This window comes from Mytilus edulis, chromosome 2 (assembly GCF_963676685.1).
Source record: "Mytilus edulis chromosome 2, xbMytEdul2.2, whole genome shotgun sequence".
NCBI classification, from domain to species: domain Eukaryota; kingdom Metazoa; phylum Mollusca; class Bivalvia; order Mytilida; family Mytilidae; genus Mytilus; species Mytilus edulis.
The window spans coordinates 80,580,347-80,593,912 of NC_092345.1; the positions used below are offsets into that span (position 1 = coordinate 80,580,347).

The 13,566-nt window shown below is 32.3% G+C and overlaps 1 protein-coding gene across 29 annotated transcripts in view; it reads right to left on the bottom strand.

Annotated features, from left to right (window-relative positions):
• The window catches only part of LOC139513116 (pre-B-cell leukemia transcription factor 1-like), a 28,726-nt gene extending 20,771 nt beyond the window's left edge, over positions 1 to 7,955 (bottom strand). For 6 of the 29 annotated variants that reach the window (XM_071301308.1, XM_071301303.1, XM_071301304.1 and 3 more), the window contains exons 1-4: positions 7,487 to 7,906; positions 7,276 to 7,349; positions 1,928 to 2,172; positions 59 to 148 (exon numbers count right to left, since the gene is read on the bottom strand). In XM_071301308.1, coding sequence (XP_071157409.1) covers positions 59 to 148; positions 1,928 to 2,172; positions 7,276 to 7,349; positions 7,487 to 7,674 — 597 coding nt within the window. In that variant the 5' untranslated portion in view covers positions 7,675 to 7,906. Of the gene's footprint in view, positions 1 to 58; positions 149 to 1,927; positions 2,173 to 7,275; positions 7,350 to 7,486 lie in introns of all 29 variants that reach the window. The other 23 variants (XM_071301318.1, XM_071301319.1, XM_071301309.1 and 20 more) reach the window with 17 other exon arrangements.
• Positions 7,956 to 13,566: the final 5,611 nt, after the last annotated feature.

Genomic DNA, 13,566 nt, shown 5'->3' on the forward strand with positions numbered 1-13,566 from the left:
TTCTAGAGCTAAAAACGCTGGCCATGTGATGAAGAAAACAATCATTTTGTTTTTGTACCTGTTCATATTTTCCATATTCTGTTTGGTAGACCTGCCGAATCTGTGCTAGTTTCGCTTCATAGTCTGAATTTTTGATTTCTGATCCATCCTGTCCAAGAACAACAAAACTAGAGTCATGGCAACCAATAGCAACACCTTTTCATATTATTTAGCAATAAACAAATGGCTGTTTTATTTCAGATCTAGTTGTCAAATTTAAATAAAGTGAAGTAATTTGTACAAAAAAAAGTTTAAAGTGATAGAATTTGCAATTTTCAGACTTAAAAATAGTATCTGTGTTTTTGCACTTGTATGTTTTTTTTATAGTTGCATATTTGTAAATTTTAGAGTTATTACAAACCAGACAGGATTTTGAGGAAACAATATACTGAAATTCTACATAATCAATGATAGAGCATCACAATTGTATTTTTTTAAATTGTAATTAAAAAGCAAATAAATTTACTAATTTATAATAATCTGTGCATGCGAAACAAGTTCTTTTTTCAATTAACTGTGTCGACTTGCAAGGCATGCAGGTTTTAGTTTTCACATTCACATAAGTGAAACCATCAAGCAATTTATGATTTCCAATTAACAAAATTACAAAAATTCTTGGGAAAAAGCAGCAAAAACTGGGAAACAAATATGCTAACAAAACAAAATCAACACAATTCACGTCTAATTTAAAATGGCAATTAGTGATGTACAAATGTATAACTGGCCAACCTGTAAAGGAGAAGTTATTAAATTATACTGCAATATTTTTTAAGAAAGTATCCAGAAATCCATAAACTGTAATGAAAAAAGCAGTCAAAGATCTTCATATATGTCAGATCTGAGATGTTTTTATTGTGAGGAGTTCAACAGGGTGAAATTTTTAATGTATTTGCATAAAATCTTGGGGATTTGTTGAAAACTTCTTAATAAAAGCATTTTTTACTTGGTAAATTAATATAATTCTTCGAACAGTATGAAATTAAGCAATCATTCAAGCAACTTTTAAATATCATGCCTTTACAAGACATCACCAAACCATATGCATTTTCATATCTTCCTTCCAGAGCACATGTATCTTCAAACATCATTTTATTAATCATTTTCAATACATATGTATCATAAAAGCAAAATCTTCAGAAAATTCTCTTATGTATGCCTTTATTAAGACAAATTTATGATGAATTTTATCAACAGACAAAGCATGCATTTACTAAGCAGAATAAATTGCTCCGGGCCACATGACCCAAACCAGTCGACAAAACATCATTATTCATTCCAAATTTTATACTGTTATAGCCTCCAGCCTTTGACAATTACTCTAACAAAGCGTCACCTTTGTGGTATTAACCTATGATTTAACCATACATGATAACTAGTGATTCATCTTACTGTCTTTAGCCGATTTTCTTTCTCACCACTTATAAAACTTTTACTTTGTAATTCATCATAATAAAGGCAAATTCTCATTAAATTTCCTTTGACTGTCCTAATTCAAAAATACATTAAAGAAAATGACACATTTTTTGTAAATTGTAAATGATCTGTAGAATCAATGAATGCACAAATATTTTAACCAAAATAACCATTTTATTTAAGATTCAACTTTTTCATTATTTAATTGTTTCTGAAATATGTGTTTATGAGCTCTTGCTTATACACATGTGTGAAAGAAGTCGGTCTTTAAGTCAAATATCAAATATCTATTTCTGCAAAGGTGTGTCTTTGAAAAATTTGTGAAATTGACATTTGACTACAAGTATTTTTTCAGTATTCTTAGCATTTATAAACATATTGTATCAGCAGAAATACACAGAGACAAAACGTGTAACAGCTGAGAGAAGTGTTGAAGACTGGAGGCTAGTAACAGCTGTAAATGATTATCACTCACTTGTTCATATTTGTCTAGTTCTGTATGATAAATTTGACGGATCTGTGCCAGTTTGGCTCTATAGTCTGAGTGTTCAATAGCACTATCTGGCTGGCCACCAGAGGCAGCTGCTGTGGCATTGGCGGCTGCTGAGGAGCCCCCACCTTTCTCTGGACCGGCTACTCCTTCAGCTATTAACATGTTATCTAATCTCATCAACTGCGGATCTGGTGGTTCTTCTTCTTGTGAATTTCTAATACTGAGAACTGAAATCAAATACAAGTGTGTTTTTCTAATGCTGTTTTTATTGTTATGGTGACATATAAATGCAGTGATGTAGATTATATAAACTACAGCTATTAACAATGTATATTCAATTCAGAACATCATTGCACAAAATTAGTTCATGTACATGTTACTAAAAATTTAAAAGTCTTTTTCATGCTCTGTAAATTAACACATTTCACTGAAAGCATGGAACTTCAACACACATTAAAATTATGTACTTTTGTCTATTCAAGGCACATCCAAAAAACTTTTACATTTTGACATTAACTTGTATCCTTCAAAACAACTTTTTTGCTTATTCATGTCCATAACCTGATAACTACATGTATTAGTAAAATAGTTATCAATATAAAGTTTAAGTGAGACCCAACCTTGCAAAAATGTGTAAATCAATTGAATGTAGGTGAATGTGACACTTCAAACTATTTTATCTCCTAACCTTCCCCTCATTGGGTTCAATTTTTATTTGAAGCTGTCTGCATGTAGAAGCAATAAAAAGTTGATTAAATAATTTGATTACATTTCGACATTTATATGATTCTCTTGAATATATTACATCAAATACATGTATGGTCACTGAAATCACTGCTAAAAATAAAACATCATTGGTTCACAGATTGTCAAATTGTAGGCTTTAAAATAGAAATAACTAAGTAGGACTTTCTTCAGATGAGGATCTGATTTCCTTGGTCCAAGAGAATGGATATACACAAAGGAGGAGCTGGAATTACCACAACAATATTGCCATTTGCCAGACATTGATAGATTGTGATATTTTGTGTTTAAAGGTCCCTTTTAAGCACTGCTTTTGTGCTATTCCATGGACTTTGGTGGCCATATTTTTTTTGGTGGAGGAAGCCAGAGACTCAGCCCAGTAAAAACCATGACCTTCGCTTGAAAAAGTGACAATCCTAATCAGTTAAGATTGGAGTAGAGTGCACCCACACAAGCAGGGTTAGAACTGTAGTGTTGATTGGCTAGTGATTACAGTAGTAACCACTCAGCCACCAATCTTTGGATGCAACATTATTGCAAGACATAAAAAAATTAAACAATCAATTTTGAACTTGCAAAATAATTTTTGTAGATGCAAATTACCTAACTTGAGCAAATTGAATCACAATTAAAATCTTTTTCATCTCATCTCCAAAACAATTATTTCAATTTACACATTTTTTTAGTGAACATGACTATTTTAGAAGTTTTTCTTGATCAAGCACATTTTTCGTGTAATATAACAAAATAATTTTTTCAAATCCAATTCTTTCAACTAATAAAAATACACAAATTATACACTTGAATTAGAATTCCAATAATGAATATAGAGGCCTGATCAATGCATTAAATGTGTTGGGTCTTATTTCATTTAGAAGAAATCAATAAAACTAAATTAACAAAGTATTGACACAGCTTCATGAGACCCCAACAGACCTCCCTAGCTAACAACACTTTGACAAGACATATTGATTCAATTCAAATCTTAAATCAGATTTGAGAAAATCATTACAATGGAGGGAGATTATCATGATCGGTGACAGGAAGTGTTGGAGAACAACCCATGCTGTTAATCCAATAATATTGGCATTAATCATTATCTGTGCCACAAAGTGGATCTTCTTTTCCCCTTAAGGTGTTACTTTACTATTCCATATGGCATTGATACTTGTCATATCATGTTATATTTGCTAATTTGAATTTTACTTTGCACAAATTATATAATGGACTTTCTCATTTATTGTACACATACTTTGTACAATTTCAAACCAATATAATTGTGAAACTAGTCAAAAATACAATAAACCTTTTTATCAGTCAAATGTTAGACAGATTAAATTACAACTTTTAACAAGATAGACTTTTCCTTAATAAAATCATTTAATTGTACTACATTTACACTTGAATATTGTAAATGAGAATACTCACATCACTGACAAAAGCTAATTTTGTTTTTATTTAAATATCTTAATTGAAAATACTTTTTTATATAGGTTACAATGACTAAATTAGAAAATTTTCTTCTATATAAAACCAGATTAATAATTTTGATACTTTATCAGAGATTCTTGAAAAAGTTTAAATTGGCAAGGACATTAACCGTTCAGATAAGATTCATGATGAAGGCCATTGAAATTTTGAGCAAGATTACTATGGACACAGGAACCAACCAAACAAAGTACTGGATTAAGTTATTTTGATCTCTCCAATACTTGATTAGATTTTTGACCAAAAGACCTGAAAACGTCTATTTTAAGAGTTGCAAACATTCCTGTAATATAAAACAAATAAATGGGGAATTTGTCCATTGGACACAGATGATGCCCCCTCTTTCATATAGCGCTATCAAGGGACATAACTCAAGATCTGTAAAAGTAATGCTACTCAAATTTGTACTTGATCTGAGAATGATAAAAGTGACCCTACCAAAATTCATACTTGATCTGTGTTTCGCATTTGTCATAAGCATTGTGTATAAGTTTCATACAATTTTCCTGGTTCGATTCCAGTTCAGAGATGAAAATTTCAGGGACTGAATTTTTCGGCTCTCCCGTGACACCATCTGCAAGTATGGTCTTGAGGAAACGATGATAGTTCGTCAGAAGGGGATGATAAATGGCTGACCCGTGTTAAGAAAGAGCTACATGTATATCTCTTGCACATAGAAGACACCCTTGTAGATTTCGAAAGAGAGCAGGCTAATGCTGCTACAAGGCAGTACTCCCACCCGCAAAGTGGAAAGGGATTAATATAAATTGCAAAACTTGTTTCCCAATCCACTATGAATAAATATGTTTAAACTAAACTACCATTTGGTTATTAAGGCAACTTAAGTAAGAGAACAGCAACTAAAAATTAATATTTTTTTCCATTTATACATACAAATGGGAATAACTTTAGAATGGTAAAATTGAGGCCACCAAAATTTAAACTAGATCTGTGTATTGTGGTTATAAGCATTGTGTATACATTCTGTACATGTAACTTTCATAACATTTGGTGGAGGCAAACTAAAGTAAGAGACAGAAACGAAAAAAAAAATTAACAATTTTTCTATTTGTAAAGGGGAATAACTTTAGAACAGTAAAAGTGACATAACCCAAATTCAATCTTGATCTGTGTCTTGTGGTAATTAGCATTGTGTATACGTTTCACAACATTTGGTTGAGGCAAACTTAAGTTAGAATACAGAAACCAATTTGGGACATACAGACAATGGTAAAACTTAATGCCCCTTGGCTATGGCAGGGGCATAAAAATGGTAAAGAGCATGCATTGGTCACCTAGGTACAATACATGTATATTTGCAATTGTGCATCTGAGTCATCTTCACTTATTATCCAAGTTGTAGACTAGACAAGAATTCATGACAACAATCTTTTTTTGTTGATCTTGTTTTGCAGATTTTTTTTTCTATTTTCAGCTGGCTTGCCCATAATACAAATAATTGGGGAATGCATCCCTATGGACACAGATATTGACAATTTGTCCCCACTTTTCATATGATATAAAGTTATAAAGGGACATACATTGTAACTAAAGAAAGGTAATAGTGATGCTACCTAATTTGAACTTGATCTGTATTTTGTGGTAATGAGCATTGTGTACAAGTTTCATAATTTTTGGTTGAGGCAAACTAAGTTAAGAGTACGGAGAAGAAAAATTCAAACATTTTATCTATTTGTAAAGGGGTATAACTCTAAAACAGTTATAGTGATACCACCAAAATTAATAAAAATTGCCCTTTTAAGATCATGACCAGTAGTAACAATGAGATATTGAATGGTAGTGCAGTGAAAACAGTTCACCCCCCAGTGGCGGATCCAGAACTTTTCCTAAGGGGGGGCCCGCTGACTGACCTAAGAGGGGGCCCGCTCCAGCCATACTTCAATGATGCCCTATATAATCAACCAAATTTTTCCCACGAAAGGGGGGCCCGGGCCCCCCAGGGCCCCCCTGGATCCGCCTATGACCCCCTGCAACAGATTCAGTATTAACTTAGCTTAATTCTAAATCTTTTAAAATTATATCTGGATTAACTAATTAATTTGCTTTTCAATATATAGATGGAAGCAAATATAATTGTACATTTGTATTTGCAACTTCAGCTTGATACATTGTTTAATTTGAACCTTGATTAATTTGAACCAAGTTATAATTACAAGTACAGCAACAATTTCAATTGTCCTACGTTTTTGTAGTTATATTCTTATTATATACAGTCTCCCACAAATGTTTATAAGTTATCATGCAATAAAACATTTTGAAAAATAAGCCAAAAACAGTTTTTTCCACAGTTCATTTTTTTTTTGGTTGGAATAGATAGACTTAATTCCCCCCCCCCCCCCCCCCCCCCCCCCCCCCCCCCCCGTTTTTCCTCACTTGAGAACTGATTTTTCAGCCAAAATTAGTCACAAATATTACAACAAGCCATTTGATACCCTGAGATATTTTTTTAATGCTCCCAAAAATATGTAACTATTTCTTTCTAGTTGAAATGGCACATATTCAGTTTAAAACTTGCAAGTTTCACGCTGATAAACACTGATCACTGCTGATTAAAATTGTCATTATTGTTCACAGTAACTAACATTTTTAACTGAAATTTAAAAAAAAAATGTTTTTAACAAACAAAATATTCCATTTTCTTTTAAATGCATGATCATGCATGCTTTTTTGAGTGAAGACTGAATATAATATTGTTTTTCTTAGCATTTGGCTTATGACCTTACATGTATTTCAGGGATAGTTCTCAATATTTGGGAAACTTTTCCCTACTTGGCAAGTTGATCTTTTCTTTAATACTGTCATTAACCTTACTTTGATACAAAACTGTGACTTTATCACTTTATGTGCAACTAGATCACTAAATGTGTATCTATAATACACATAGTTGTTAATTAAGTCACAAATCTTTGACAAAGTATTTGTTTGTTAGTAAATTATATGAATTTACAAATGTACAAACAATGTTTACCAAACTTACTTTTTTTACCAAATAACTAAAAAAAAATACAAAAAAAATATTTGGAAAAATAATATAGGTTTCCATACAAGAGGCTTAAAAAAGGGTAAATTTTACACACCTGTTTTTTCTTTGATTTCACATAATACACTAAATAATGCAGGTTTCATTCTGTGACAGTTCAATGTGTGTTTCCTGCAATAAAGAAAACAAGAGCATTACTAAGAACTAGGAATATTATTTCATAACTTCGCGCTGAAATATATCGAACAGATAAGAGAGTAAGAGAAAATTTGAGAGACGACAGGCATAGAATAAAGGAAGGCATGTACCGGCACCTTGCTTGTGCTTCGTCAAGGCTTTGGTCTGTAATTGTCATTATCTGTTGAAGAATATCACCAATTTCTTGCTTTCTCTGGTCCGAGGGATCGTCTCCCTGTTGAGGAATCCCATACTGTTGAAGCACATTAGTGTTCGCCATTTGTCCCTGGTTATGCATCATTCTTTGCTGGTCGTCCATTATTTCACAGTAGGTTTTATTCGACCTTAATAATCCATTTATGTCTATGTTAAGTCATTAAAACACTTAGCACTAATTCCTACAATGCCTTTGTTTGGATAATAAACAAATCCTAAACGTAAACAATGTCCACACTTATGCCAATCTGGGAGGGCTTTTTGTCACTGCCAGTCAAAATGCCTCTAAACAGAAATGGCGGCTCGTCATGCATGCAAAGAACATCATTCTCTCCGTTAATGCACAAACATCCAATGAAAACGCAGATTCGATATCTTCGTATTTTTCCGTAAGGAATGTTTTAACTAGATATAAATAACAGCCAATGAAATGAGGAAAAATTAGTCCCGATACCACACGCCCTTGACGAAGATTGACAGCTCGGAGATGATTATGAGATGACTATCTATTAGAGGCCCCAGGAAGGATAAGCACAATAAAAAACAAAAATGCTTCGCTACGTATTTTCACCTTTCGCAATGCATTCCAATTAAACAATTTTTAAAGAAAATCCGTTTTTTTTAATTAGAAAATGAGATATTTTTTTTTGTGATAAAGGATAAGAATTATATTTAAAAATCGACAATCATCAAGTCTTTAAATGAGGACAATCTGAAAGGAGCTGTATGATAGTGCTACGCATTAAATGCAACCTATAGACAGTTTTAGTAATGTAACTTGCATGACTAACAATAATCCGTTTAAGTTTATGCAAAATTACCTTTTAAAATATCTTTCTGTGTGACCAACCATGTACCCTTTGTCAGGCTATACTGAAGTCCAAGAGGCTTCCAACCATTTTGTGTAAACTTTACCTCATCTTCAATAAACATGAAATAGTTGCAAATAGACATTTATGAATTGAACTAAAAGGTCAAAAATAAAATTATATGAAAGTTATTTCACATTGACAGGTTTTTTAATATACATGATTGCAGCCTCACAAGTGTTGATATATCCTGATTTTTTGGGGGCTTTTCTTCTTCATGTCCAATCTTGCATTTATTTTTCAAGATTTTGTTTCACTTTGGCATTTAGTATACCAAAAGAAGATGAAAAAAAACAACATGGTTCTGAGGTCTATGAACTTGTAGTATCATGCTTACTGCGGTATTTAATTGAAGAAAAAAACACCCCACAAAACAGAGTATAAGGATACACACAATTTTTTTTCTTCAATTTTTAAGAAACCATCAAATTGACACATTATTGCATAAAATCAATTGTCAATAAATCATTCATGTCAATCTTATTGACAGCTAAGTTAAACATGGATGAAAGTTAATATGACGGACACAAAACTCCTATGGGCACTCATATACATGTACTTACAGAGGAGCCATTGGCTTCGAAAGGCCATTATAACTGAACAAAACATCATATGAACGATAACATCTAGAATTTTAGGTCAAATGTTTAGCCTATTGTTTCAAAAGCTGCTAAATATGTAAAAATGGTAAACAATTCTCTAAATATTGTTATAGGTCCTATCTATCTTCGGGTTATTGGTTTAATCGTCTATTTTAATTTTGTGCCAAAGGATATAGCCGCTTTGTACATGCTTTTATGTAGCCATATGCATGTGTATCGAAATATCAAGGGGCCTTTTTAAAATTCTAAATTTGATTAATTTGATTAAAAAAAGGAATAGAAAATGATGAATGTCTCCAATAAGGCAATTAATTGAACTTGAATTAAGCTGATATGTTTCGGTTATATATATTGGATTGTAAAGAGTTTGTCTTAGTTTCATATTCAAAGCAATATAGATTGTATTTGTTTCACAAACTAACCAGAAAGTCTTGATAAGTTCGGGTTTATGCAATATGCGTAAGGGTCGAAGTTATCAAGGCTAAGTCAAACCCTTTTGGGTTAACAAATTTATTTAAGTGAGATTTCGTTACGACTCGAAGCTGATATTTTATCATTACAGCATACATAAAACCTGTCGGGATTATTGATCTATATGTGGGAATTGCAGTGGCAGAACTAGCAATTTTTTAGAGAAATGTGGGGGTCCAAAATATATGTCCCTATTTAAATGCATTGATCGTTAAAAAGGGGGATTTCAACCAGACCCTTACTTAGATCCCTACTGACATAACTTCGGAGTACCAAAGATCAACCACTGTTTTAAGTGGGGTACATGTTGCTCAGTATTTAGTTTTTTATATGGTGTTTTGTATTCTGTTTTGGGCTTTTTTGTCTTTTTCTTTGTTTGCCATGGCGTGGTCAGGTTATTTTTGACTTGCCCTTTTTGACTAAATTGAGTATCTTTCGCCTCTCTTGTAATGAGAAATCAAAGTGCAAAATCAAATATAAGCCTAAAGAAGCCTGCAATGCTCACTTGGTGTCTATTCACCAAGACTTACTCTATGTTGTGGGGAACAAAATATAAAGAATTTCAATCTAATTAAAATATTGATCTTTGATTACGTTATACTACACTACATATGTAGTATAACGTAATCAGAGATCAATATTCTAATTAGATTCAAAGATTTTTTGAAAGTATAAACTCTTCGAATCCGACCTTCTCAATAAATAAAGAGAAATTCGAAGCACAAACATTTCCAGATGATAAAAAAACAGAATATGTGGTATGATTGCCAACTTCTCACCAGAGACCAAATGACGTAAATGTAAGCAGGTATATGATGCCTTCAGCAATGTATAGTATAGAGTAGGTTATAAAAGCCTCGACACGAAAAAATACAAAAGAGACATCTAACGTGTTATCAAGATTTACGACTCAGTCATTTATGTAAATAACATGCAATGAACGAAAAAAACAACAACCTCAAATTGTCATTTTAGAATCAGAATCCTCAAAACTTATTGAGTGCTTCAAAATAAACAAAAATGTATTCAAACTCGGACAAATTTCCGGTTTAAGCAGTTGGGAATAAGACGTTTAAAAAATCCATGTATGCAGATCTCTCACGAGAATCAACTATAAAACTTCTTTAAACTGACATGCATTTAAGAATTGAATGCTTCTTTTTGTAAATTTATTGGGGTGTAAAAGCGTTGACCGAAGTACATTTTGTATGAAGCGCGGAAGCGCTTCATTCTAAAAATGTACGCACGGTCAACGCTTTTACAACCCTATAAAGTTACAAAAAGAAGCATTCAATACTTATAATTACATTTTTTAGCTATGATCATGAAAACACGAATTTTATATATTTTATTATTTAATTCACCTGTGCACTTTATTGTTGGAGCACGTGTTATCATGAATGAAAAGTTGTATTGAGCATTGCAACTGCTTACGGAATAACACGTGATGTGCAGTTAGCCAATCAGAATAAAATATTATAATGAAACATACATCTAATGTAATTATTGATTAATGTTATCAGTTAAATCTTGGTTAACATTGGTAAAATATGCAGAAAATTAAGGCACCCAAGCAACAAAATATTCTTTAACGTGTGTCGCCTAATTTCAATCATAAGCAGCTTACTATATTCCATATATTTATTTCTTTTAGCAATTTTCTTTTTTTGCCCTTAAGCATGGCTTAACCCTACTGAGAAAATAAGAATATCGAAGAAAGAGCACTAAGGTTGGTGTGCGAAGACCATCTATATTACGCGAAATGCTAAAATTCCCTCATTGCAACACAGAGAACTATATATGGCAATTGAAACCTCTTTATGAATATTGTCTGTTTACGTGTTTGAGATATAGTATAATTGTATATAAGTATCTGACTATTTTTTTTTAAAGTTTGTTAATATTCTTCTAGAAACAATAAAACCCTGGATATTCCCCAGGTAAAATCAACACAGTTCGTTTAGAAAAGTTTTATATTTGCAGCTGCTACTCGGTGGAATAGCCCCCGGGTCCGTTTCAGAATTGCATAAAGTTATTAATTATAGATTTTATTTCAAAAGCTTGTTTTAGTTCTGGAATTGGTCAGAATGAAGTGCTTTTGCATTTAGACTAGTTATGCACTCATTGATAGTTTGTGACCGATGCGTTTTTCGAGATGTTCATTCATCAGAAACGTCATTTAGCCAAATATTTGAATGTATAAATACTTAAATACGATTGGGCTTATACAAGAATCTACTTAGTACATATTGGTCCAAGCATGGAAGTATTATACTTCCATGGTCCAAGAAAAATATGAAAAGCTATATGACCAAAAAGGTCATACAACCAATATCCAAATCTATCTAAAGTCAACTTTGCCTGAGGGAGTTGAAGCCTTAGTTTCTTTCAAATATTCCTAAAGGAGTAGGTTCAGTAAGACCCCTTTTTGGCCCCAAAATATAACAGTTTTACAAAATTGTGAAAATGTAATCGTTAAGCTATTTATTGTAAAGTAGAATGCTTCTGCTACATAAATATGAGCTGTTTTTGACAATACAATGCACATATATCGGGTACTAGCATAATGAAGTCATGCTAAATTACTGAAATCTCCTTAATTTTAGCATTTTAGTTAAATTTTAGACGGTTTCCGTCTTAAATGAAAGTGGCCGCATTCGTGTTCATTCATAATATTGAAACGTAAGTTGTATTTGATGATAATACATAATATATATAAAGATTGAGGATGAACACGGATGCGGCCACTTTCATATTTGACAAAAACCATCTGAAAAGTGGCGATTTTTGGCATATTTGATAGATTTTTCATATTTAAGCTTGCATCGGAGCGTTTTTAATGACCTAATCAGTTAAAATCTTTCACATAAACTAATTGAATCAATTGAAATAGACACTGAAGTGTTTAACAAGTGTCTAAAATCTTTCGTTAGATAAACTTGAAAATTGAGGCCAAAATCGGCCCTTACCGGACCTACTCCTTTATAAATAATTTAAGAGAGGTATGTTATAAATCTTATGTTTTACCTATCAAAACACTGACTATTGAGCTGATGAAACCCCAGAGTTCATTAGTCCACTAGAAGCGGCATCGACCAGTGCTATACAAAATGAACATTTAATTTCATTCATCATAAACGCATTTATGAATTTTATCTAGTCAGGATCCCTAAAAGCCAAATAGTTGAACGCAAAGGATGTTTAAGTACCGAAACATGCAAAAAAGCTTAAATTTATGGCCACACAAGATCTAAACCGATAATAGCCAAATCCATCTACAGTTAAAGGGGCACTTTCTGTCAAATTCACGTTCACCGATTTGACTTAAATTCTCATATTCTATTTATAACATATTAAAACGTATATCCGATGTATCGAAAATCTAAAATAAACAATTCACAATGCATAGGGTCGATAATATGTGTCAATATTTCGTGTGTATTTTAGTCTGGACACCACCGTCGTGTTGACTTCCGAAGGCTGCCTGGACAATCATATAACCGCCAACATAAACATATATACATAGATATATAGCTGACACAATTGGATTTTTCTAGGTCTGTTTAATTTCATGTTATAGATTAACAAGAGTGCACACCACGGCTGAAATGTCTCGCCTTCTGTACTAACCATTGATATTATGTTGATAGTCCAAGAAAATGAGGTCATGTGTATATAAACCAAACGAGAAATACATGTACACCTTACAATCATTCAATTCATTAAATATCGTTGAACGATCGATTATAGTATCTAAGAAACACACTTAACCAAGAAAACTAAACATTGAGGAACAATGAAAATGAGTTTAAGGTCAGATGAACCATGCCAGGCAGACATGTACAGCTTACAATCCTTCCATACAATAAATATAGATGACCTATTGCTTATAGTTTAAGAAAAACAGACCAAGACACCAAAAACTTAACACAGAGCAATGAACCTTGAAATGAGGTCAAGGTCAAATAAAACATGTGAGACTGACATATACATCATAAAATATGTCCATGATTGACATATTGCATATAGTATAAAAAAAAATAAAAAAATCAC